This window comes from Mercenaria mercenaria, chromosome 13 (genome assembly GCF_021730395.1).
Source record: "Mercenaria mercenaria strain notata chromosome 13, MADL_Memer_1, whole genome shotgun sequence".
NCBI lineage: Eukaryota > Metazoa > Mollusca > Bivalvia > Venerida > Veneridae > Mercenaria > Mercenaria mercenaria.
The window spans coordinates 6436139-6462069 of NC_069373.1; the positions used below are offsets into that span (position 1 = coordinate 6436139).

Here is a 25931-nt window from a genome sequence, read left to right on the forward strand (position 1 = left end):
AACTGGCCAGATCCCATCATGGGTTCCAGAGTTATGGCCCCTTAAAGGGCCAAAATTTGCTATTTTGGCTTTGCAGCCATATAGAGACTTCATTTATGGTTGAATTTGAAACAAACTTGTAAAATACCTTTAACAACAATAAATCTTGGATTCCATGATCCAATCATAGGTTCTGGAGTTACAGCCCCTGATTGACCCCTAAAAGAACAAAATATTTGGTAATTTTTACCTTGTGAACATGATAGAAGTGACATTTTATTTTTGATTTTAATCACACTTACACACAACTGAAGTCACAATAAGATCTGGGTTCCTTTGGAGATCTGGCTAGATTCCATCATGGGTTCTAGAATTACTGCCCCTGAAAGGGGCAATATTTTCTATTTTGGCCTTGTCAGCCATATAGAGGTTTCATTTATGCTTTGATTTGATACAAACTTGCACAGAATGATTATCTTGATGATCTCTAGGCCTGGATCGAAACTAGGTAATGTCTGGTCAAATAATTGGAAAAGCTTGTAAACAGCCTAGAGGCCCCATCGTTAGTCCTCCACCTCTGATTCATGTGGGGAAGTTGGCAGTTACTTGAAGAGAACAGGTTTATACTGGTACAGAATCCAGGAACACTGGTTAGGTTAACTGCCCGCCGTTACATGACTGAAATACTGTTGAAAAACGGCGTTAAATCCAAAACCAAACAAACATTCATGAACCTATCTTCATGAAACTTGGTCAGAATGTTTATCTTGATGGTTCCTAGGCCAAGTTTGAAACTGGGTCATATGGGATCAGAAACTAGGTCACCCAGTCATAGCAAAGGAAAAGCGTGTTAACACTCTTGTTCATTTGATATGCATGAAACTTGGTCAGAATGTTTGTCTGCATGAAATATCTTATGAATTTTTACCTGGGTCATGTAGGGTCAAAAACTAGGTCACCAGGTCAGATCAAAGAATAAGCTTATTTACACCCTAGGGGACACATTTTTAGCTCGACTATTTGAAGAATAAGTAGAGCTATCCTACTCACCACGGCGTCGGCGTCACACCTTGGTTAAGTTTTTCGTACCAGTCCACTTTTTATACCTCCGTAGGGAGGCATATTAGTTTTCAACTGTCCGTCCATTTGTTCGTTACTTTTTGCATGAAGGCACTTTACTCGCGAATCACTGCACCTAGGCCCTTCAAACTTCACATGCTGATAGTACTTATTGAGTACACCACCCCTATTGACTTTGGGGTCACCAGATCAAAGTTCAAGGTCACAGGGGCCAATGTTAACTTTTTGCATGAAGGCACTTTACTCGCAAACAACTGCACCCAGGACCTTCAAACTTCACATGCTTACTGAGTACACGACCCCTACTGACTTTGAGGTCAAAGGTCAAGGTGCTACGGGGGCATTTGTCACCATTAGTGACAGCTCTTGTTGACAAAGTCTTTTGAGATAAAGCTTTGAAACTTTCAACACTTGTTTACCATCACCATGTCCAGTTGTAGGCAAAAGTACATAACTCAGGGATTTTGGCTGAATTATGGCCCCTTTTATCTTAGAAATCTTGGTTAAGGTTTTCGTACCAGTCCACATTTTGTGTAGTGTTTGACATATGGCTTTGAAACTTTTATCAATTCACTTGTTTATTATAACAGTCTCTTTCTGTAGGCAAGAGTACATAACTCTGTCAACTATTTTGACTGATCTATGACCCTTTTTTGGACTTGGAAATTGGTACAATTTCTGTACAAGTCCATGTTTTGTCAAAATTATTTGACATGTGGCTTTGAAAGTTTTAACAATTGTTCATCATCATGATTTATATCTGTAGGCAAGAGTACATAACTCTGTCAACTATTTTGACTGAATTATGGCCCTTTTTGGACTTGGAAATTGGTACAATTTGTGTACAAGTCCATGTTTTGTCAAAATTATTTTTCATGTGGCGTTGAAAGTTTTAACAAATGTTCATCATCATGATTTATATCTGTAGGCAAGAGTACGCAACTCTGTCGACTGTTTTGGCTGTATTATGGCCCTATTTTGACTAGTTTTCGTACAAGTCCATGTTTTGTCAAAGTATTTGACATGTGGCTTTGAAACTTTGAACACTTATTTATCATCATTATCTTGATCTATAGACAAGAGTAAATAACTTTGTCATTATTTGGCTGAATTATGGCCCTTTTTGGACTTGGAAATTGGTTTAGTTTTCATATAAGTCAACTTTTTGTCAAAGCTATTTGACATGTGGCTTTGAAACTTTTAACAGTTGTTGATCACCATGATTCCCATCTGTAGGCATAACTCTAACTATTTTGGCTTAATTATGGCCCTTTTTGGACTTGGAAATTAGTGAAGTTTTTCGTACCAGTCTATACTATGCCTAACCTGTTTGTCATCTGGCTTTGAAACTTTGACCACTTGTTTACCTTCATAGTCTACATAGGACAAGGACTTGAGCTCGGTTATGGCCCTTTTCTGGACATAGAAATTAGTTAGGTATTGCATACCATTAAGACATTTGATATTTTGTCTATCAACTGTTTGATATATGGCTTTTACACTTTGAACACTTGCTTACCAACATGGTCACACATTGCATTATAGTGCAAAACTTATCTAAATCCACAAATGCAGGTACATTGTCTTATCTGTTCCTTTTCTTTTGTCTGAAAATCTCGGGTAATATTTTGACCCTATACTTTTATCAATGCTTCGAATAGTCGAGTGAGCTGTCAACACACAGCTCTTGTTTATTCTATCTTCATAAATTTTGGTCAGAATGTTTGTTATCATGAAGTCTTTGACAAGTTCATATCTGGGTCATGTGGGGTAAAAAAAACTAGGTCACTAGGTCAAATCAAAGTAAATGCTTGTTTACTCTCGAGATGCCATGTTTTTTGGTCCAATCTTACTGAAAATTGGTCAGACTATTTGTTTCCATGTATTCACTAGGTAAAACGTGTGAGCTACCTAGGGCCATCTTGGCCCCTCTCATTACAAAATTATGACCCTTTTTCCACTGAGCAGTGTTCGGTTAAGCTTTTGTAGGTAGGTATATCAGTAACCACTTACGAGAATGGATTGAAACTTCATACACTTGTTCACTGTGATGATCTGACATGCAGTGCACAGGGTTCCTAACTCGAATTTGCATTTTTACACAATTCTGCCCCCTTTTCAGATTTGAAATTTTTGGTTAGCTGGTAGCTCAGTACCCACTATTGGGAATGGATTAAAACTTAACAAACTTGTCCAAGTGATGAGCTGACATGCATTGTACAGGTTCCATAACCAGTGCTAGCCCTGGCCATTATAAATTAATAGCCACTTTTTTTTTCAGGGAAAAAATTAATAGACAAACTTGGCAGCGTGCCTCGGGCGCGCTTTAGCATTCCGATGAAAAACATAAAACACAAAAACTATTTAATATTTTTTTCATGAAACACTTAAACACACTTTATTTTTCAGTTATCATTATTCATATTTATCATAGACTTTGAATAATCATATATTTATGCATATCTTCAGTTGTTTGTATTCAAATGTCACTGAAAATACCGTTTTAGTAAGTGACATGACCCATTGTGAATTCTTGTCAAGAATGATCATTAATACTTTTTGTGATGAAAGTCGGGGCTTAAGCTAGGCTAAGATTTTTGGGAGAAGTCACATCTCCCTCAGCTAAGATTAAGGAGAAGTGGAGAGATTTTAGGGAGAAGTGACAAGATTGTAGGGAAAACGTGGAATGATTTTAGTGCCATGACATGCAAGTTGAAAAAGGAACTAAATATGCTTAATATAACGTTACTATTTTTCTTATTTCCTGTCTTTGTTTAAGTCTATTAATTTAAAGTAAATAATAAATTCACTGAAAATGTCAGTGATTCTATTTTCTTATCCTTGTAAACCTTGTGAATCTAATGTGATTTAAACTGCAAATTAAAGATTTTTTTTTTCACTCTTGAAATGATTGCCCAAACCAAGAAAACCCTTATGAATACAATTAAACAAGTTAATTCAGCAAAAAATAAATCAAGATGCACTCAAAGTCAGTCAGCAGGTGTGTGTTATGCTGGTCCTGTCAATAGCAGTGACATCACTATGACATCACATGGAATTACATGCACGTCTTCTTTGATCTGCCGGTGTCTTCTTTGATCTGCTGGTGTCGGCACACATTAAAAGAAACAAATTGTCAAACAGGTTAAACCCAGTTTCTGATGGCAGGTGTCAAAAATTTGCGTAATTTGCGTAGGTTATTTTACCCAGCCTAGTACCCAGTGATTGGAAAAAAGCCACCGTAGCCCCCGTATTTAAAAAAGGTCCCAAGTCTAAACCTAGTAACTATCGCCCAATTTCCCTAACTTGCATTGCTTCCAAACTCCTTGAACACATTGTTGTTTCCAATCTTATGACCTATTTTGACAAGCATAAGCTACTTAGCCAGTTCCAGCACGGCTTTAGATCAGGTCACAGTTGTGAGACTCAGCTCATTAATTTCACTCAGGAACTTTACAATAACACTGAACAGGGTCAACAAACAGATGTTATTGTCATGGACTTCTCCAAGGCGTTTGACAAGGTCGATCACATTAGACTAATTTATAAACTACAAAGCCTTGGTGTCAACCCACAAATTACCAAATGGGTCAAATCTTTCCTGTCCAACCGCTCCCAGAAAGTCGCTGTTGATGGTCATTTTTCCAGTGAACTTCCTGTACTGTCTGGAGTTCCCCAGGGGTCTGTTCTTGGGCCATGTCTCTTCCTGGTATATATCAATGACTTACCAGATTCCGTCAAATGTAACGCAAGAATGTCTGCAGATGACACCATAATATACCTTACCATCAACTCCATTTCAGATAGTATATCTCTGCAACAAGACCTGATTAGCTTAGAAACCTGGGAGAAGACATGGTCCATGGAGTTCAACCCGGACAAGTGTGAAGTCCTTAGAATTTTTAGAAAGAAAAATCCTGTAGTCTACCCCTACAAACTTCACAACATAGAGTTAAAAACTTGTGAGGCAGCTAAATACTTAGGCATAACCATTTCCAAAGATCTAAACTGGTCCAAACACATTGACAGTATCACTTCCAAAGCAACTTCCACTCTTCGCTTCATACAACGAAATGTCAAAACTGATAATTAAAAAGGTCAAAATTGCTGCCTATAACACCTATGTCCGCCCTCAACTTGAGTACTGTTCAAGCGTCTGGCATCCTTGGCAAAAAACCCTCACTAGCAAAGTCGAAAATGTCCAAAGGTCAGCTGCTAGGTACGTCATGTATGACTACAGTTACACCAGTAGTGTTACACAAATGCTGAAAACCTTAGAATGGAATACACTCCAATATAGAAGGTTACACAATTCATTAGTAATGTTTTATAAAATAAGGACCCAGACAGTTGCAGTCGACCAATCTCATCTTATTCCAACTAGAAACCTAAATTACTTAATCCCCATGTCTCACACTCAGTACTTTTCTAACTCCTACTTCCCTAGGACCATCCGACTCTGGAACTCCCTACCAACTCATGTTAAATCTAGCCCAGTCTCGGTATCTTTAGAGAGAGGCTGGCGGTGGTCAGTATGTAATTCTGTTGCCTCTGTCCCATTTTAACTGTAGCATACTGTCTTTTTTAGCTTTTATTCTTTTAACATTGTAACATATCAGTTCTTTAACAACTGTTTCTCTGACAGCGCCGCCCAGTGATAGTCGGAAATCGACGGTTGGGTGAAAGATGTAGATGTAGATGTAGATGTCACAAAGTGTCAGTGATAATATATTTCTAAAGTCTGGGTTTTGAAAAATACGAGTAAAATTAAGTGGATTTAAGGAAATTACTGAGCCAGTCAATGTAAGATACTTTCTAAAGGTCAAAAAATAATGTGTAAGCTAATGTAATATAAATCCCTACTGTTAATTTGTGCTTGTCCGCGGACAAACGGAATGCAAAAACACACTTTGTCCACGTCAAAAAGTCTAGTCGGACCAAATAGCTATAAAAATAAAAAATAGATCGGCAACTTGAAAGGCATAGATCTATAGAACAAATCTCGCCAACATCCCATGACTCGTTGTAAGCGTCTGTTGATCACGATGGATCAAGTCGGCAAACGCTTTTAAATTAGGTTACTTTCGGATCGATTGTTTATAATGATAATGGTGCTTTTTTAATGTTATTAGTATTTTCTACACGGGGAAGGAATGAATTTATGATTGGAAGTCTAATAAATCAACAGTTTTCGTTTGAAAAAAGGACTCGATTCGGTTTATTATGCGCCGGGCATACCGCCAATTTTATACTTCGGTAAGCGCCTGTTGATCACGATTGATCAAGTCTGCAAACGCTTTGAAATAAGATAACGCTATGACACGAGATATCCCAAGTTTCCATTCTGTGTATTTTTAGTTCTTTGCTCAGACATAGGAATTCCACATCTGAAGGAATTATGTTTAATTAATTTGTTTGTTTGGTAATTAATGGCGATTAAATGATTAAGGATGAAGTGATGATAATTGTTGCTTTAAACTTCTATACTATCAATAGTGCACAACTGTGGATCAATTAGTGAAGTATACCGAGTACACGTGTTGGCGATAAACAAATCAATTAAGCGTGTAAAGGTCACCGTTTAGAGGGTGTATTAGACTAACTCCTAGACTATGATATCTTTTTACATTTTTATGATTGAATGTAGTGAACTGAGCCAGTCTATATCCTATGTCCAATATCATATATTAATTTCAACATCAGTCCTGTGTGAAGATCTCTAAAATAGACTGGCTTTTGTCTCTATGAAATTGAATTCGTCAAAAATGGGAAAAATATAGAAATATAGTTATTATCAGTCTAGTGGCTAGTCTAAGGGTGTATATGCCTCTGGGCAAATGCACTTCCTGCTACCGACTTAGCACGTTTTTGTTGATAAAATTACGTATGTTCCAGCAGTTTAAGGACAATTTTTATGCCCCCAAAGGGAGGCATATAGTTTTTGAACCGTCTGTCAGTCTGTCGGTCCGTCCGCAATTTTCCTGTCCGGTCCATATCTTTGTCATCGATGGATGGATTTTCAAATAACTTGGCATGAATGTGTACCACAGTAAGTCGACGTGTAGTGCGCAAGACCCAGGTCCGTAGCTCAAAGGTCAAGGTCACACTTAGACGTTAAAGGATAGTGCATTGATGGGCGTGTCCGGTCCATATCTTTGTCATCGATGGATGGATTTTCAAATAACTTTGCATGAATGTGTACCACAGTAAGACGACGTGCAGTACACAAGACCCAGGTCTGTAGCTCAAAGGTCAAGGTCACACTTAGACGTTAAAGGGTAGTGCATTGATGGGCGTGTCCGGTCCATATCTTTGTCATCGATGGATGGATTTTCAAATAACTTGGCATGAATGTGTACCACAGTAAGACGACGTGCAGTGCGCAAGACCCAGGTCCGGAGCTCAAAGGTCAAGGTCACACTTAGACGTTAAAGGATAGTGCATTGATGGGCGTGTCCGGTCCATATCTTTGTCATCGATGGATGGATTTTCAAATAACTTGGCATGAATTTGTACCACAGTAAGACGACGTACAGTGCGCAAGACCCAGGTCCGTAGCTCAAAGGTCAAGGTCACACTTAGACGTTAAAGGATAGTGCATTGGTGGGCGTGTCCGGTCCATATCTTTGTCATCGATGGATGGATTTTCAAATAACTTGGCATGAATGTGTACCACAGTAAGACGACGTGCAGTGCGCAAGACCCAGGTCCATAGCTCAAAGGTCAAGGTCACACTTAGACGTTAAAGATCATTTTTCATGATAGTGCATTGATGGGCATGTCCGGTCCATATCTTTGTCATTCATGCATGGATTTTAAAATAACTATGCATGAATGTGTGACACAGTAAGACAATGTGTCGCGCGCAAGACCCAGCTCCATAGGTCAAAGGTCCTAAACTCTTAACATCGGCCATAACTATTCATTCAAAGTGCCATCGGGGGCATGTGTCATCCTACGGAGACAGCTCTTGTTTGCAATATTTTTTTGAGCATTTTTATAAATTTATCGCCATTTTCTGTCGCCAAAAATTGCATTTAAATCAACATTTGAATAAAATAATCGCCATTTGTCGATAATGTCGATTGGCAGCGCGAGCACTGCATAACTCTGTATTGCATATTCACAAAAGTATGCTCCTTTTTCAACTTTAATTATATAATAATATTCATTCCGTTGACAAGGCTGTTGAAGAGTTTAGTGTTGATGTCCTCTGACAGCTCTTGTTCTAGATTTTTTGAGTTAGAAGTTTTACATTTACATCAGAACATTGTGTACAATTTCTGTTCATTTGAAAAGAAACTGTCAAAATGTTAGTGTTCCTGTTATGTGTAATAAAGAGGCATTTGAGATAGGATGTTGTCGTTTGTTTTAAACCTGATTAGGCCTAAAAAAAAATTGTTTCCGGTAACATGCTCAAAACAATTAGGGTAGGTAGGTCGGAATTTTTTTTTTTTTTTTGGAATTGTTTTTTATTAAGGGAGACTTTTCGGAAATTATTTTTGTGTCAAAAAATGAATACAAGTAAGGGGGTTATGCCTTTAGAGCATCAGGAAGTGGATTTCTAACATCACTGACCATGTTTAAAGCATAAAAAATGCAGTTTTGCAACTTTTTGTCAAAAAGTTGAAAAAATTATTCTCCAAGGCCATAAAATCATTTAGGGTAGGGCCAAAAATTTAGGGTAGGTCGGTATACCGGAAACAAACAATTATGCCTTATTACCTTAAAATTAATATTGAATTAGGCTATAGAAGGAAATTTATTTTGGCTATGGTAACATCTTAAAATAAGTTTGGCTGTTGTGATAAAAGTACTTTTAAGTGCAGAATTTCAAGTAAATCCTTAGATAAAAGGTAGAAGGTTTTACTTCAGTTTTGAGGCAGCTGTTTACTCAGATTACATGTAAGAAAAGATAGCAAACAAGGAAGCCTGAATACATTGTGCAAATCTTTGTTGAAACACTAGGTACGGTATATGTGTGACCTTGTATGCTAGATGCAAGTTTTATCTTGCAGAGATAAATATTTAAGGCTTGTGCAGTTTAATCTTACAGACATAAAGTAGTCTTGCCCTACATATTTGTGTTCAGTAACATTTGTTTTAACTTGCAGGTGACGGTGAGGAGAGGTGGTGTGGTTTGGAGAGGAGAGAAGTTTTGACTGGAGGAGGGGAAGTAGGAGAGAGTAATTTAGTGAAGGGACAAGGGAGGTAATTGGCTGTTACTGAATATTGAAGAAAAGGGAAAGGTGGAGAAGGATCAAAATGTCTGACACTACATGCTACAAGTGTGGGAAGAAAGGACACTTTGCCAGGGAGTGTCGTTCTAGTGGCTCAAGTAGGGGAGGTGGCCAAAGTGGCAGGACATCAGGTAAACTTTTAACTTGTGATAAACTGGTCAATGAATTGTTATGTAAAGACCTTTAAAGGAGATTAATTTCTGTAGAGGGTTATAGGATTCGGAAACAAGTTAAGCAGTTTTGTATTTCTGCGTAACATGATCTTCTTACTAGAGGTGACTATTGAGGCCAATTTTGACTATTGCATTACTATTGATATTGCTTAAAAACTATTGCGATACTATAGCAATAGTTATCGGCCATCATATTTTATACAGTAAAGCTACCAACTGGCATTGTTACACAGTGTAAGAGACGGCACTGTTTATAATTGTTAACACACATTGAGATGTTTGTACAACTGAAACGGACAGAAATAATTCTAACATTAAATATTTCTTGCCTTTCTTGGCTTTGGAACAATAAGTAAAACAAAAAACCTATGCAAGGTATACTCAAACAAATCGGTCATTTTGTTGCGAATGTCAACATGTTTAATAACCCAAAGCATCGAAAAAGACAAAAATTAACTGATCTGATTAGGTGTACCAGCACTAAATGAAGGGCCCTACCGAACAGTTTGCTGTATAATACAAGTAGCCTTCTTTCTCCATGTCCATAGTACATTTTCTCATCTAAAATTAACAGGTTATTTAAACATATTTAATCAAAGTTTCTAAGAAACTAAATTTATTAATTATCTCCCAGACTTCTCAGTCCTTCATGGTAGTTTAATTCCGTGAGGGTAATTATTGTAATGGAGACGTAAACATTTCTGAGGCGCAAATGAAAGCTGGCTCTGTTTCTTGGTTTATAAATTATTTCTGTATTTACTAAAATTTCAAAACTATCGAAACTATCGATTGTTGAAGGAACTATCGGCGATTGTTATTGGATCGTGACTTTTCTATTGATGCATGCTATCGGGACACTTAGTATCGCAATGCATCGATAGTTCGATGTATCATTACACCCCTTCTTCTTACCCAAGGACTTCTTAATTTTCAGGTAGAGAAGTCTTGTCCGATGGGCCACCAGGGTGACCAGACATTAAGAAGTCTAAAAGCAAAATTTGCCGACTTTGTTGTGCATTGTGGAATTTTGAAATAACTTTGCACAAATCATTGTATGTTGGGTCTGAATATTAGATTTTTCCATTGTATGTTGACCACAATTTTATAAACTAGCTTGAATTTGACGTAAGTTATATTTAATTTGTTTCAGTGAGGTGTTACAAATGTAATAAGCTGGGACACTTTGCTCGTGACTGTAAGATGGAAGGGGATAGGTGTTACAACTGTAACAAGATAGGCCATATTGCCAAAGACTGTGATAAGGAAATTGATGAAGGTAAGCTATTTGGCTGACTATTATTGAAATAAGTATCACTTTTAATATACCCGTTTTGAACAAATGTGGCAAATTATGCGAGTGTCTGTTGTGGCTGAAATTAGTGTGATCAAGTTAAAGGCATGTTATTGTCGTAGGCCAAACTGGAATCTTAGGCAGATCCAGAATCGGTCTAGACCAAACTAGAATTCTAGTTCGGCTAGACCAATTCCGGATCTGCCTAGGCCAAACTGGAATCTTTCTTATGAAATAAAAGATATTTATAATAGATGAAAATTAATGTTCTGGTTTATATTTTTTGCTCTAAATAGTATGAAAAAAGCTCTATTTACAAGGGATACTTAATTGTATTTTTTCAAACATGTCCCAAAATTATGTAATAAAACCAAAATATTTCACCTCTAAAATATTACTATCAATTCCTTTTGAAGATTATCTTGTTTAATAGTAACAAGTATAAAGGTAGGCCTTTCCATTTTCATCTGTATTTAATGCTGAAGTGAATGATTAATACTGTTCAGTGGTTAAAGTATTTTGTCAATGAAGTACCATAATCATATTTATTTGTTTTTATGCCCCCGGCATCTACTGATGCGGTAGGCATTATAGTGATTGTCCTGTCCGTTTGTCCGTCCGTCTGTACGAGGTTAACCAAATGGGACCATTTCATTTAGGATCAATACCCATAACTAGAATGTCTTGATACTAATGCAGATGTAACCTGTGACCATTCCTCATCTTCAGACATCATCTCAGTTTGACCTTGACCTCGTTTTGGACTTAGGTTGCTTTGTATCAACAAGGATGCCACTGGGGGCATCAAGCGTTTATTGAACTCGGCTATTTGTTTTAAAATCTAAAACTGAGTAATATGCTCTGTTTTCCATCCATTATGAAAGAATAAATTATAAAAATTACCCAAAGAAACAAAAATACAAACTATTTATCACCACCAAAACTTAAACAAGACTTCTAGTTTGGCCTTTGCAGATCTGGAATTAGTCTAGGCAAACTAGAATTCTCTAGTTTGGTCTAGACCGATTCCGCATCTGCCTAGATTCCAGTTTGGCTTAAAACATTATCATCAGTACTACTAGAATCAATTCCTCATAGTATTTTGCTACATGTAACTTCTTTGCTGTATGTTTTATCTGTGATAATTAGTTTGTCAGCAGTAACATTTTCCATTTGCCAGGAAAAAAAAAACACTTCCATTTAGATTCAGCAGAATGAAGGGAAAAGTGTGTATTGGCTAGTCTTAACTAAATTTGTTCAAAGATGGTACTATCTTTAAGACAGTTACTCTTCATAATTCAGAAATAGCTTCTAAAGACAAAAAGATTGCTTGATTGCCGCTGAGTAGATGACAAGATCCAAAACAATTGGAAATTTATATGCAGAATTATTCAAACACAATATTTGAAACTTTATTTTGAAGTGTAAATATGTTTCTCACAAATCCAGTCAATATTGCACATTTTATTTCATAATTCAAAGAGTTTGTTTCTTGAGAAGAGTCATACTTGTCTTTTATAAAACAAAGAGTACATAATGGCTTACCACAATTGAGGAAAAAAGCCCCGTTAACCTTGCACATTAGGGGAAGTTGTTGGTTATTTGTGGAAGTCACGTTTGTATTGGTGCAGAATCTGGAAACTCCAGTCAAGTTGCTGCAGTAACATAACTGAGATACAGTGTAGTTGTATTGAGCTCATCAACCAAAATAAACCTGCAGATGACCAAAAAAAAAAAAAAAATGAAAACAAAGTGGGCATTAATTTTTCAGCTTGCTTAACTAAATCTACACATACTAAAACAGCCTTTGTCAGAAATAGATGGTATCTTTTATAGTAAAGGACAAATGGTTGAAAAAGATGAAATTGACCTTTGGAATTTTAAGTTATGTAGTAACTTTTAAATTGACAAGAAGTTTTTAAAATAAGATTGGTGTATTTTATTCAGTAATTTCTATGTACAGGTGATGTTAATATTTTATGTGTAGAGGTGATGTTAATATCACGTGTCTTATGTAATCTCAATACATAAATAAACTGTGTTTGCTTTAATGGACAGATTAATGAATTATGAGAAGTGGTTGTAAGAATTATCAGGAGGGAATATAGTTCATTCAATTTAAGATGACTACCATGAATATTGCTTTCAGCAGGAATATGCTACAATTGTGGAGAATCTGGACACATTCAGAAAAACTGCCCTGATGCTGATGGTGACTCCAAAACTTGCTATAGGTACATAATTCTTTCAGATATTTTTCTAGCCTGGATAAGCAGAAGCTTTCATTAAGCTAACAATATAAGTATTCGTAGAGTAGGCATGATATTGTAGATGACTTAAGTGTTTGTTATTCTCAAATGGTTAATGAGACTGTCTTTACAAAACAAGTAAGGTAAGACCTTCATTGAGCAATAGTTCTGGTATTTATTAGTATAGGTGGATAGTCCGGCATCTGTTGTCTTACGTCAACATTTTTGCTGAAACTACTGGTCAGAATTGCACCAAACTTGGTCAGTAGCATCCTAAAATGAACTATCAAGTTTGTTCAAATGACCTTAGAGTCAGAAATAGAAAAGCTTTAAAAAAACAACTTCTTCTCATGAACCACTTGATGCATCTTCATCAAACTTAGTCTGTAGCATTGCTATAAGGTCCTCTTTCAAATTTGTTTAAATGGGGGCACTTGGCCCCGTTTAAGGGCCGCTAAAGCTAAAATTAGAAATACCTTTAAACAACTTCTTCTAATGAACCGCTGGATGGTAAGGTCCTCCACCAAGTTTGTTCAAATGGGGGCACTTGGCCCCTTTTTGGGGGCCACTAGTGCTAAAAATAGAGAAAAAAAAACCTTTAAAAGACTTCCCATGAAGTGCTTGATGGATCTTAATCGAACTTGGTCTGTAGCATCACTATAAGGTCCTCTCTCAAGTCTATTCAGATGGGGCCCACTGCTAGATGGATCTTCATCAAACTTGGTCTATAGCATACTTTTCCAATTTTGTTCAAATGGGGTCACATTGCCCTTTTTTGGGGCCACAAGTGCCAAAAATAGGGAAAAAAACCTTTAACTGACTTCTCATGAATCGCTTGATGGATTTTCATCAAACTTGGTCTGTAGCATCATTACAAGGTCCTCTCCCAATTTTGTTCAGAAAGACTTACATTTGTTTTATACAAATGTGGGGGGGGGGGGGGGGGGGCACTGGGCTGCTAGCGCTAAAATCAGAAATACATTTGAACAGCTTCTCATGAACTGCTGAATGGATCTTCATCAGACATGGTTTGTAGCATCATTATAAAGTCCTCTCCAAAATTTGTTCAAATGTCGGCAGTCGGCCCCTTGTAGGGACTACTAGGTCTAAAAATAAAATTATAGTTTTTAACGATTTCTTCTTATGAACTGCTGGATGGATCTTCATCAAACTTGGTCAGAAGCAATATATTAAGGCCCTCTCCCAAATCCGTTCAATTTGGGTGGGTGGTGGTGCTTGGCCCCTTATAGAGGCTGCTAAAGTTAAAAATTGAAATGCCTTTAAATGACTTCATCTCGTGAACTGCATAATGGGTCTTTCATCTAACCTTCTCTAGAGCATCATTATAAGGTCTTTTACCAGGTATGTTCAGTTGGGGGCACATGGTCCCTTTTAGGGGCCACTAGAGTTTAAAATGGAAATACCATTTAAAGTACTTCTTCTCATGAACTGCTTGATGGATCTTCATTAAACTTGGTCTTTAACATCATAATAAGGTCTTCTGCCAAATTTGTTTAAAAGGAGTGCACTTGGGCCCTTTTAGGGGCCACTAGAGTTATAATAGAAATACCTTTGAATGATTTCTTCTGATGATTATGCGTTTTTGTTGAGTGACGGCAAATTACCGAAAAAAAGTTTAAATATGTTTTGTTTTAATGAACAGCTTAATGGATTTTCATCATACCTAGTTAGAAGCAAAGTTGATGGTTGAGGTTTTCTTCAGGTGAGACTTGGGGTCTCTTGTTTAAATATTTTTTTCAAAAACTACAAAAAAAATATTAACTGGTTATTAGATAAGTTAATGTCATTGTGGTGGGCGCCACACTGTGGTTCCTGCTCATTAGTAACCGGTTAGGAATGTCCGACTGCAAGGAAAGTTTGTAATTAGGTTGCTTGCATAGGGACAAAATTTGGGATTGTATATGAGGTAACAAGGATCAAGGGTCTCAAGTAGTCAAGATCACTGTCACAGTTTAAATTAGAGAACATCAAATACAGGTTTCTGATTTAGAAGTTCACTTAGGACTGACTGTCACCAAACTTGATGTACAGCATGTTTTTATGAAGAACTGGCTTTGGATTGTATTTAGGGACACTGGTTATGTTAACAGTTATCTGCCAGTTTTTTATTTCTTAGTGAAAGGAAAGTGTGTGTAAAATTTGCGATAAGTTTGGTTATTAACCAGTTGGCAAGAAGTTATGGTTCAAGAACAACAAAATTTAGCAATATTTCTGCAACATGTATGGATAAATTTAATGAACCACTTACACAATAACTGAATCTGTATGACAGGAGAACTCGCCATTTGTTACCCAGTCACAACCTGGTATGTTATAGACGATGTTATATAGGAAAGAACAATGCTGTCTTTAATATAACATGTTTGGTAGGATTCTGGTAAATATATATTTAGGCTTAGACAGTTAACCTCCATGAATGTCTTGCATTATTCAGGTGTGGAGAAAAGGGTCATCTAGCACGTGAATGCCCGGATGAAGTACAGGATGACCGTAAATGTTACAACTGCGGAGAAGTTGGTCATCTGTCACGTGACTGTACCAGTGACCGTTCCTATAGTAGTAGTTCCTACAGTCGCCAAGATGACCGTAAATGCTACAAGTAAGTGTTGGTGACATCATAATTTAAACAGGGTTTGCATTTAAGACAAAGATGGTATGAAGTTAAATCTGCTAAAGGGACCTTAATGTAACATTAACCATAAATTTACCCTGAATAAGGATGATAAGGATAAAAGTAGTTTTTTCTTTTACGTTCACCTTAACTTTTCTCCATATTGAGCTATTAGTATCTATGGTGGATGGTCAGTATTGCTAAATGTTGCAGTTTGGAATAGTTTGTAGGATGAAAATCCAGGTTTTGTGCATGTCCACTTACAGCATATTTATAGGTTACATTCTACCAATTCAATTCCTTATTTATTATACCCCCACCAAACATGTTTGAGGGGGGTATATAGGAGTCAGTTTTGTCGCGTTCCGTCGCATCCCGTCCCGTCCCGTCGCGTCCCGAAATCTATTATCTCAGTTATTACAAAATGGATTTGATTCAAACTTAAAATACATGTTCCACCTTGTAACCCACATCATGTGACACAAGGTGCATAACTCTTGACACCAAGTTTTCATGAATTATGTCCCCTTTTACTTAGAGTTTAGGGTTAATTTTGCTGTATTTTCACTCTATCTCAGTTATTACTAAATGGATTTAATTCAAACTTAAAATAGATGTTCCACCTCATCACCCACATCATGTGACACAAGGTGCATAACTCTGACACCAATTTTTTTTATGAATTATGCCCCTTTTTACTTAGAATTTAAGCTTGATTTTGATGTATTTTCACTATATCTCAGTTACTACTGAATGGATTTGATTCAAACTTAAAATAGATGTTCCACCTCATCACCCACATCATGTGACACAAGGTGCATAACTCTGACACCAAGTTTTCATGAATTATGTCCCCTTTTACTTAGAATTTAAGGTTAATTTTGTTGTATTTTCACTATATCTCAGTTATTACTAAATGGATTTGATTCAAACTTAAAATACTTGTTCCACCTCACCACCTACATCATGTGACATAAGGTGCTTAACTCTGACATAAATTTTTTATGAATTATGTCCCCTTTTACTTTAAATTTAAGGTTGATTTTGATGTATTTTCTTTATATCTCAGTTATTACAAAATGGATTTGATTCAAACTTAAAATAGATATTCCACCTCATCACCCACATCATGTGACACAAGGTGCATAACTCTGACACCAATTTTTCATGAATTATGCCCCTTTTTACTTAGAATTTAAGGTTAATTTTTATGTATTTTCACTATATCTCAGTTACTACTGAATGGATTTGATTCAGACTTAAAATAGATGTTCCACCTCATCACCCACATCATGTGACACAAGGTGCATAACTCTGACACTAATTTTTCTTGAATTGTGTCCCTTTTACCTAGAATTTAAGGTTAATTTTGATGTATTTTCACTATATCTCATTCTGATTGGCTTAGAGCCTAAGGGAAGTAACCTTTTTTTAACTTTTGTATGGAGTTTCTTCACCTTAAATTCCAGGAATTGGTCTATTTTTAGAAATCCTATTTTTAGATTTTCAATATTTTAGGTATTTTTCTAACTTTTTTATTATAAGTCCTATGTAAAAAGTAAATACATTTTTCTGTGGTAACATGGGTCGGTAAGACACTTTCTTGTATTCACTTTTAGTGTATCTCTAATATTAGAGATTTAATATATTTACTAGTATTACTATACTAGTATTATACTAGTATTACTTACATGTGGAAGCCCAGGATGAAGTACTCCAAAGACTAAGTATTTTTAAGATTTCTTATGGTTGCCATTCTTCTGTGACAAGACTGTATGGTGGGGGTATGAGTCACTCCTGTGACAATTCTAGTTTCATATTAATAACAAAACATTCAGACCTCATTTTTAGCACTTTAGAGCATTTCAATGATATGAAAACCATATATGGTCATTTAGTATAACATGTCTTCTTATCAAAAATAGAAAAATATTGACATGTTATGTTGAATATAAGAAAAATAATCTGTTCTGAGAAACATCACCCTCTAAAAATGCCCCCATGAAAACAGCCGTTTAGCAGTTACACGTAGGTAGACATTTTTCGCAAAGAATAAAACTTATTCCAAGAAATTTACAATGAAAATGGTCTAGATCTATTCTCAGTACTATAAGCAATAAACATAAGCCAAAAATTTAACTGTCACCTCCTCATGTCACTCATTATACCAGATTTCATCCATAGCATGGAACTACATTTTGGACTACTTCACATGTTACACTGAGTAGTCACTTCCGGTTTGGTGTAATCCATCCTTAAATGATGGGTTCATTTGTGCACTGCAGCACATACTGATGTGAAAACCTGAGAGCAATAGTTTTAAGATTTGGCTTATCTGTAAATTAATTTTGTAGGTGTGGGGAAGGTGGACATCTTGCACGGGACTGTATGGAGGATGAAGCACGTGAAGATACCCGCTCTTGCTACAACTGTGGTGAGGTGGGACATTTGTCGAGGGACTGTCCAGATGAAAGGAAACCTACAAGATCGGAGAGGCGCTCCCAGGAATGTTACAAGTAAGGTTTTCTGCTTGGCAGGATAGATGTTACTATTGGAAAAAAAGCAACATTTTGAATAGAAATTACTTTGTAGTTGCATAACCTGTTTTAACTTTGCTTAGTATACCCCATGGCAGGCAAAGGGGGATCTGGTAGTAGTCAGTGTAAGAGTGACAAGGTGAGCTTTTGTGATCACCCGTCGTCCATCCATCCGTCCGTCAACAATTTCTTGTCTGCACGTTAGTGGTTTCATTTATGATTTTATTTTAACCAAACTTGCACACAACTTGTATCACCATAAGATCTCGGTTCCTTTCTTGAACTGGCCAGATCCCATTATGGGTTCCAGAGTTATGGCCCCTGAAAGGGCCAAAATCAGCTATTTTGACCTTGTCTGCACAATAGCAGCTTTATTTATGATTTAATTTTTACCAAACTTGCACACAACTTGTATCACCATAAGATCTTGGTTCCTTTCTTGAACTGGCCAGATTCCGTTATGGGTTCCAGAGTTATGGCCCCTGAAAGGGCCAGAATTAGCTATTTTGACCTTGTCTGCACAATAGCAGCTTCATTTATGATTTTATTTTAACCAAACTTGCACACAACTTGTATCACTATAAGATCTTGGTTCCTTTCTTGAACTGGCTAGATTCCATCATGGGTTCCAGAGTTATGGCCCCTGAAAGGGCCAGAATTAGCTATTTTGACCTTTTCTGCACAATAGCAGCTTCATTTATGATTTAAATTTAATCAGACTTGCACAAAACTTGTGTTGCCGTAAGATCTCAGTTCCTTTATTGAACCGGCCAGATCCCCTAATGGGTTCGAGAGTTATGGCCCCTGAAAGGACCAAAATTAGCTATTTTGACCTTGTCTGCACAATAACAACTTCATTTATGATTTGATTTTAAACAAACTTGCACACAACTTGTATCACCACAAGATCTTGGTCCCTTTCTTGAACTGGCCAGATTTCATCATGGGTTCCAGAGTTATGGCCCCTTAAAGGTCCAAAATTGGCTATTTTGGCTTTTGCAGCCATATAGAGACTTCATTTATGGTTTTATTTGATACAGACTTCCAAAATATCTTCAACAACAATAAATCCTGGATTCCATGACAAATCAGATCCAGTGGTAGTTTCCAGAGCTATTTTATATCTGATTACCTCCCCTGATTGTAGTCAAAATGGATTTATATCAGTAAGTACTTATAGGACTTATTTGAAATTTCATTATTGTCATTAGTTGGACTGAGCCAATCAGGGTAGATAACTATGGACTGATTTTATGTCAAATCAAATTACCTCCCTTTATTTCAAATTAAAATGGGTATATCTCCACAACTAATGAAGATACTGATCTGAAATTTCATTTATGTCAACAGATTTATTTGGCAGATCCTTCTTTTGTTCACTTACAATAATTTTCTTTTTGATTACTTCCCTTTTATGTTACTATAAATAGCTTATTTTTAGTAACTTTTTTATTATTGGCCGTAGGGAAAACCCGAGACCACTTTTCTGTGGTACAACATGGATGGTACCTCCAATTTTTAGGTGTATTTTGACATTAATGTACCTTGTAAGAATTTTGTTTTTCTGTTTGGTTAAATTTCTTACTTTGTTGTTCCTGTCCTTTGGACTTAGATATTTTTTCTGAGGACCTTCTTGTCCTCAAGTGCAATGATAACAGGTGAGCAATATAGGGCCATCATTTTGTCCGGAGCATAACCCCAGAAGTACTGGAGGGATTTTCTTCAAGCTTCATACACTGATAGAACACATTAGGAGGAAGTGCAGTGTGCAAGAACAATAACTCTACCTTGCCTATGTTTTGAGTTATTCCCCTTTATCATATTTTCTAAAAAAAAATTGTCCGGAGCATATCTTCTTCATGCATGGAGGGATTTTGATATATCTTGGCACAAATGTTTACCACCACGAGGCGGAGTGTCATACGCAAGAACCAGGTCCCTAGGTCTACGGTCAAGGTCACACTTAGAGGTCAAAGGATACAAGAATAAAAACCTTGTCCTGAGCATTTCTTCTTCATGCCTAGAGGGATTTTGATATAACATGGCACAAATGTTCACCACCACGAGACCGAGTGTCATGCGCAATATCCAGGTCACTAGGTCTAAGGTCAAGGTCACACTTAGACGCCAAAGGTCAGATACAAGAATGACTTTGTCCGAAGCATTTCTTTTTCATGCATGGAGGGATTTTGATGTAACTTGGCACAATAATACACCATCATGAGACGAAGTGTCATGTGCAGTTCCCTTCTTTAGAATTACTTCCCTTTGTTGTTATCCCCCGCCGATGAAATCGGGAGGGGGGTATTGAAATGGCGTTGTCCGTCCGTCCGTCCGCAGCCATTTCTCAGTAACTACTTGGTAGAATTTCATGAAACTTGAAATAAACATGGACCAACATACTGCGATGATGCCCGTCAAGTTTTTTTTTTTTTGATTGGTCAATTTCCCACAGAGTTATTGCCCTTGATTTAATAAAAAATGTCCGTCTGCAGCCATTTCTTAGTAACTAACAGGTAGAATTTCATCAGATTTGAAATAGAAATTAACCAAGATACTGTGCTGATGCCCGTCAAGTTTTTTTTTTGATAGGTCAATTTCCCTCAGAGTTATTGCCCTTGATTTAATGAAAAATGTCTGTCTGCAGCCATTTCTCAGTAACTAGCAGGTAGAATTTCATCAAACTTGAAATAGACATGAACCAAGATACTGCGATGATGCCCTTCAAGTTTTTTTTCGATTGGTCAATTTTCCATATAGTTATTGCCCTTTAATTGTTTGAAAATCCACAGATCTGTACATAACAAACCAACCAATTGGAAGAATATCATTAAACTTATAAACATGTGATGTTGTGTACCTACACCTGGTCACCACCTTACTTTGGTCACCCCACTCCCCCCCCCCCCCCCCCCCTATTTTTTTTTTTTTTTTTCATTTTTCGTTTTCTATCAATATTTATAATCAACATGTAAACTGTTGTATCCTCACCCCACCCCCCACCCAAACAAACCATTCATTTTCTTTTAATTTGATTTTGACTAATGAAATTATTTGCTTCTTGGTAACATTCTTAACTTTTTGCTGGATATATTTTTTTGCCATTCCTCAACTCTGACCCTTTCGGCGGGGGATTCCAATTCATCGAATTTGCTTGTTACTTAAATAGCTTTTATTATAACTTTTTCATTACTAGTCGTAGGGAAAAATCGAGACCACTTTTCTGTAGTACAACATGCATGCTTTATCCAATTTTGAGGTGTATTTTGACCAATCTCTACCTGATAAAGATTTTTGTGTGGACTTGCAAATTTTTTTTTTTTTTTTTTTTTTTTTTTTTTTAAACTCACTTCCCTTAGTTGGTACTATAAATAACTTATATTGTAAAATTTTTATAATTGACCGTAGGGAAAAAAACAAGACCACTTTTCTGTGGTACAACATAGATGTTACTCTCCAATTTTAGGTGTATTTTATTATATATAAGGTATCTCTACCTGGTAAGGAGTTTTTTTGTTCTTTTAAAAAAAACAAAAGACTTACAATGATTACTAAACAACCACAAAATTAACATTCCATTTGCAAATACAGCTGCTAGAGTAAAGAAATTTGTCGCTGTTAGCTTTCCATTCCTTCTTTTTACAGTAACCATATAGAAAAACATCATAGCTATACTGTTTTTGAAAATTAATAAAATTTAGCAGTAAACCACCTCACTACTGACTTATTCTTTCTTCCACATCTTTAAAACCCCTGATGCGGACCACAACTTAACAGTTCTTCAAAGCTTTCCCCAAAATTAATACTTTCAGACACTATAATTGCCAGGAACTTTAATCTTCAATTATAATATGCCCAGTGGGGGGATTAGCTATGTGTAACATGGCTCTTGTTAGAATTGGAAATGACTTTTACGCGTAGTTATGAAGCCCCAATGAGGTTAATATTTTTTAAAAAGTAAATATGACATTGTCACTGAACTGGTTTATGGGGGGAGCATGAAAAGAATTCAAGTGTTTGACAGTGTTTGAGTTGGTGCATGGAATTTTTGAAAAGTTGAAGCGAAAGTCTTTTTAAAGCTGATCAAGTTAAAGTTTGAAGAAGAACCATTCTAGCAGTAAACCTGCAGAGTGTAATTTCAACCTTTAGCCTGCTGCTGGCAAGTGATTCTGCCTTTGCAACCAGTACAGACCAAGATCAGCCTGCACGTCCTCACATGCTGATCATGGTCTGCACTGTTTGCTATTCAGTCAGTAGATTTTCAGTGCTGCCCAGATTGGAAGATGGGCCAGTCCATTTTAGAAATTTAGCAGGGCAAAGGTTAAACTCCCTTGTATGAACACTGTTCAGCTCCAAAATGAAATAATCTCCGAACATAACGTTTGGTGCAAGTTCCCATGGACCATACACACGAATGTGTGCACTTTGCCTAGCAAATTAGACCAAAGAGCTATAAAAATAAATAGATTGGCAACTTGAAAGGCATATAGAGCAAATCTCGCCAACCTCCCGTGACAAAAAAACGAGATCTCGTTTACCGGAAGTGGTGCTTTCTCCACACGCCATTTTGTATGCGAAAGCAATTATTCATCGGTAAAATAATTATCACCGTATGACCACGCTTCTGTCGATGGCAAAAAAAAACCTGTGTACTTCATGTCTTAAGACCATTTCACATTAAACTAATTTTGTTTTAGAAGCTAACATGTATTTTTAATGTAGTTTCAAAGGTACAAATTGTAACTCCATGCTCGCCGATGTTTGTTTTTAGTAAGATAACGCCGAATCACGCTCTGACACGAGCTCACGGGAGATAACAGCCAGTTGCCATTCTGTGTATTTTATACTTCTTTGATTAGACTAGTCTGGATTTTTGGAAGATTTATAATGCATTAAATTACTAAAAAATGTATATTCTAAGGTGTGGAGATTATGATCATATTGCCCGTGACTGTCCAACCACAAAGAAGGATGTAGAATGCTACAACTGTAACAAGATGGGCCACTTTGCACGTGACTGTCCCAAAGGTGCCGCAGAGGTGACCTGCTACAACTGTAACAAGGTGGGACACTACGCGAGGGACTGCAATGAATTTGGCGAAGATTAAAAAGTTACAAGATTGCGTAGATTGATCAATAGGATGCTGCCTGCTTTATTCTAAGATGCAGGTCTAGCAGTTTTGTTTCTTTAGAACATTCTATTGAAGTAGTATATTGTAATGTTTTCTTTTGCTTTAATTTTAAAAAAGTGTATCCTGGTGGAAAAAGTGGTTTTTGAACTACGTATTTATGAACTTTAATGAAATTCAGCATGTATTTGCAGTATGAAATTTAGCATGTATTTGCAGTATGAAATTCAGCATTTATATGCAGTATGAACTTTAATGAAATTCAGCATTTATATGCAGTATGAACTTGAATGAAATTCAGCATGTATTTGCAGTATGAAATTCAGCATTTATATGCAGTATGAACTTTAATGAAATTCAGCATTTATATGCAGTATGAACTTAAATGAAATTCACTTTAATGAAATTCAGCATTTATATGCAGTATGAACTTTAATGAAATTCAGCATGTATTTGCAGTATGAACTTTAATGAAATTGGCATATATTTGCAGTATTGTAAAAATCGTTGATTCAGTGTATGGTGGTGGAGGAGTGATTGACTTATGTATTACATTTTTCTAAGTGCCTGTTTGTTTTTGTTTTTATGAAGTTAACTGTCACATTTCACACATTTGTAACTATTTCAGCTGAAGCAGTAGATCATTGAAATCTTATTTCTAGAACCTACTGCACATTTTGACACATCTTCATGTTGGAGATTGTATGTTCAGGAATTCGTTTTGTATTGTAGCAACTATTAAGTACCACCATGAGAGAAATATCTGTAACTTACTTTCTTGATGAATTTAAACATACCAATCAAAGTATACAAGTAGTTCTAAGAAGAACTTTGCAAACCTTCATGTATGTAACTTTTCAATGTGACTGATAGTTGCTGATTTCAGAAGGCATTTTACTGAAATTTCTTCTATGATGGATCACACACAAATGCTATGCAATGTTTTAAAAATAGCATATGACTGACTTACTGCAGTGATTGTAGTAAGTGTTCTGTGCTTTTATATGTTCACTCTTACAGTGGCATGTTTGTAGTATATTTATCATGATGAAATCATTGTAGTATTCGAAGTATATGTTGGAATACCTTTTTAATTAGGAAGGTAATAAAGTCTGATTGTTGCTTTTAGTGATTTGCTGGATTTGATCTCATAGATAGCATCTAGGTGTTTATGAATACGGTAAACTCAGAGGAATAATGTTGCTTTATTGCCAAGATAAATGTTGTAACCAAGAAAATAGCTCAATGTGAAAATAGTTAACAAGATATGAACAGAAATTTGAAGTTTGCATACCAGTCTTAAAGGGATGGTTACAGCTTGGCTTTTAAACCAAATTTATTACAGTTCACAGTATTGGTTGCATCAGAAAACAGTTAAATCTTGGGGCTTTTACCAGTAGAATAACATAAGATTTGTGTGATTTTAACTCTTTGTATTTTAGCCTTTAGATGTTTAAACAGAGGGACATGTATATTTTGAGAAGTCTAGAAGTGGGGAGATGTTTGCGAGTTGGAGATTTGACGTGGGTTAAGAAGTGGAGGGTAGAAAGCATTTTTACACAAGATTAAATAGTTGTGATTTTGGTTTTAAGAGGCAGCTATTTTTGATTTACATCAGTTAGTGTAAGAATGCCTTCTTGATTTTCTTTTCATTCCAAGGCAGCTCCAAGTAATCAAAGCAGGATGTAGACGGGTGAGGTGGTTTTGTTAGGAAGAGTGTCTCTGTATATAATAGCCATAATGTTGTCTAGCTATATGAAACAGAATTAAAAAGTGGAATTCTACTTACTGTTGGAAGTATGTTTTATGCAATTTTTTTACAATTTTGAAGTAGAGTTCTTTAAACGACATCTCATACTAATGTACCGGGTATATTAATGATGACATCTCGTACTAATGTACCGGGTATATTAATGATGACATCTCGTACTAATGTACCGGGTATATTAATGATGACATCTCGTACTAATGTACCGGGAATATTAATGATGACCAGTTGTTAAAGCTTATTTCAGATGAACAAATGAAATTGTTAAAGATAAGATAAGGTGATTTACATATTATTTTTATATGAAATAAAATTATGGCTAGCCAAAACAGTGTTCTTGTAATTGTATTTTTAGCTCACCTGAGAACAAAGTGCTAAAATGTGTCATTGCCCAAATTTTACACTTTATAATCCTATAACCTTCTACCAAGAATTTTCAAATTAATTTGATTCCAGGGGGCATGGTTACTTTTCACTTCTTGTTTATAACTAAAAATCTTGTGTCCAGATTTTAAATTTATTTCATACAAATAATCCTTGTGTGATCTACATGGCCACTAGGGGGCAGGATCACTTTTTTCCTCTATGAATATAGTGGAAAGTAAAAATGACAGAAACCACAGACCCAATTTTAAAATAATTTCACATGTTCCTTGGTGACTGCATGAACGTTATTGAATTAATCAGACTTGCCAAAAAACATGACTACCATGGGTGTAGTCGCTTTCAGCTACATGTATATTTATGTAGTGAAAACTTGAAAAATCTTGTTAGAAACTGCTGGCCTGATTTTTTTTTTAATAAATTTACACCAATGTTTCATGATTATTAAAATTATTCTGTCTTGTGAAAA

At 36.2% G+C, this 25931-nt stretch overlaps 1 protein-coding gene across 2 annotated transcripts in view; it reads left to right on the forward strand.

The window, feature by feature from the left end:
* Nucleotides 1–25407, forward strand: part of LOC123530013 (CCHC-type zinc finger nucleic acid binding protein-like) — a 58627-nt gene extending 33220 nt beyond the window's left edge. The window contains exons 2-7 of one of the 2 annotated variants that reach the window (XM_045310695.2): nucleotides 9174–9430; nucleotides 10623–10748; nucleotides 12913–12997; nucleotides 15468–15632; nucleotides 17999–18160; nucleotides 23103–25407. In XM_045310695.2, the coding sequence (XP_045166630.1) occupies nucleotides 9325–9430; nucleotides 10623–10748; nucleotides 12913–12997; nucleotides 15468–15632; nucleotides 17999–18160; nucleotides 23103–23289 (831 nt within the window). In that variant the 5' untranslated portion in view covers nucleotides 9174–9324 and the 3' untranslated portion in view covers nucleotides 23290–25407. The remainder of the gene's footprint in view (nucleotides 1–9173; nucleotides 9431–10622; nucleotides 10749–12912; nucleotides 12998–15467; nucleotides 15633–17998; nucleotides 18161–23102) is intronic. The other variant, XM_045310696.2, reaches the window with a different exon arrangement.
* Nucleotides 25408–25931: the final 524 nt, after the last annotated feature.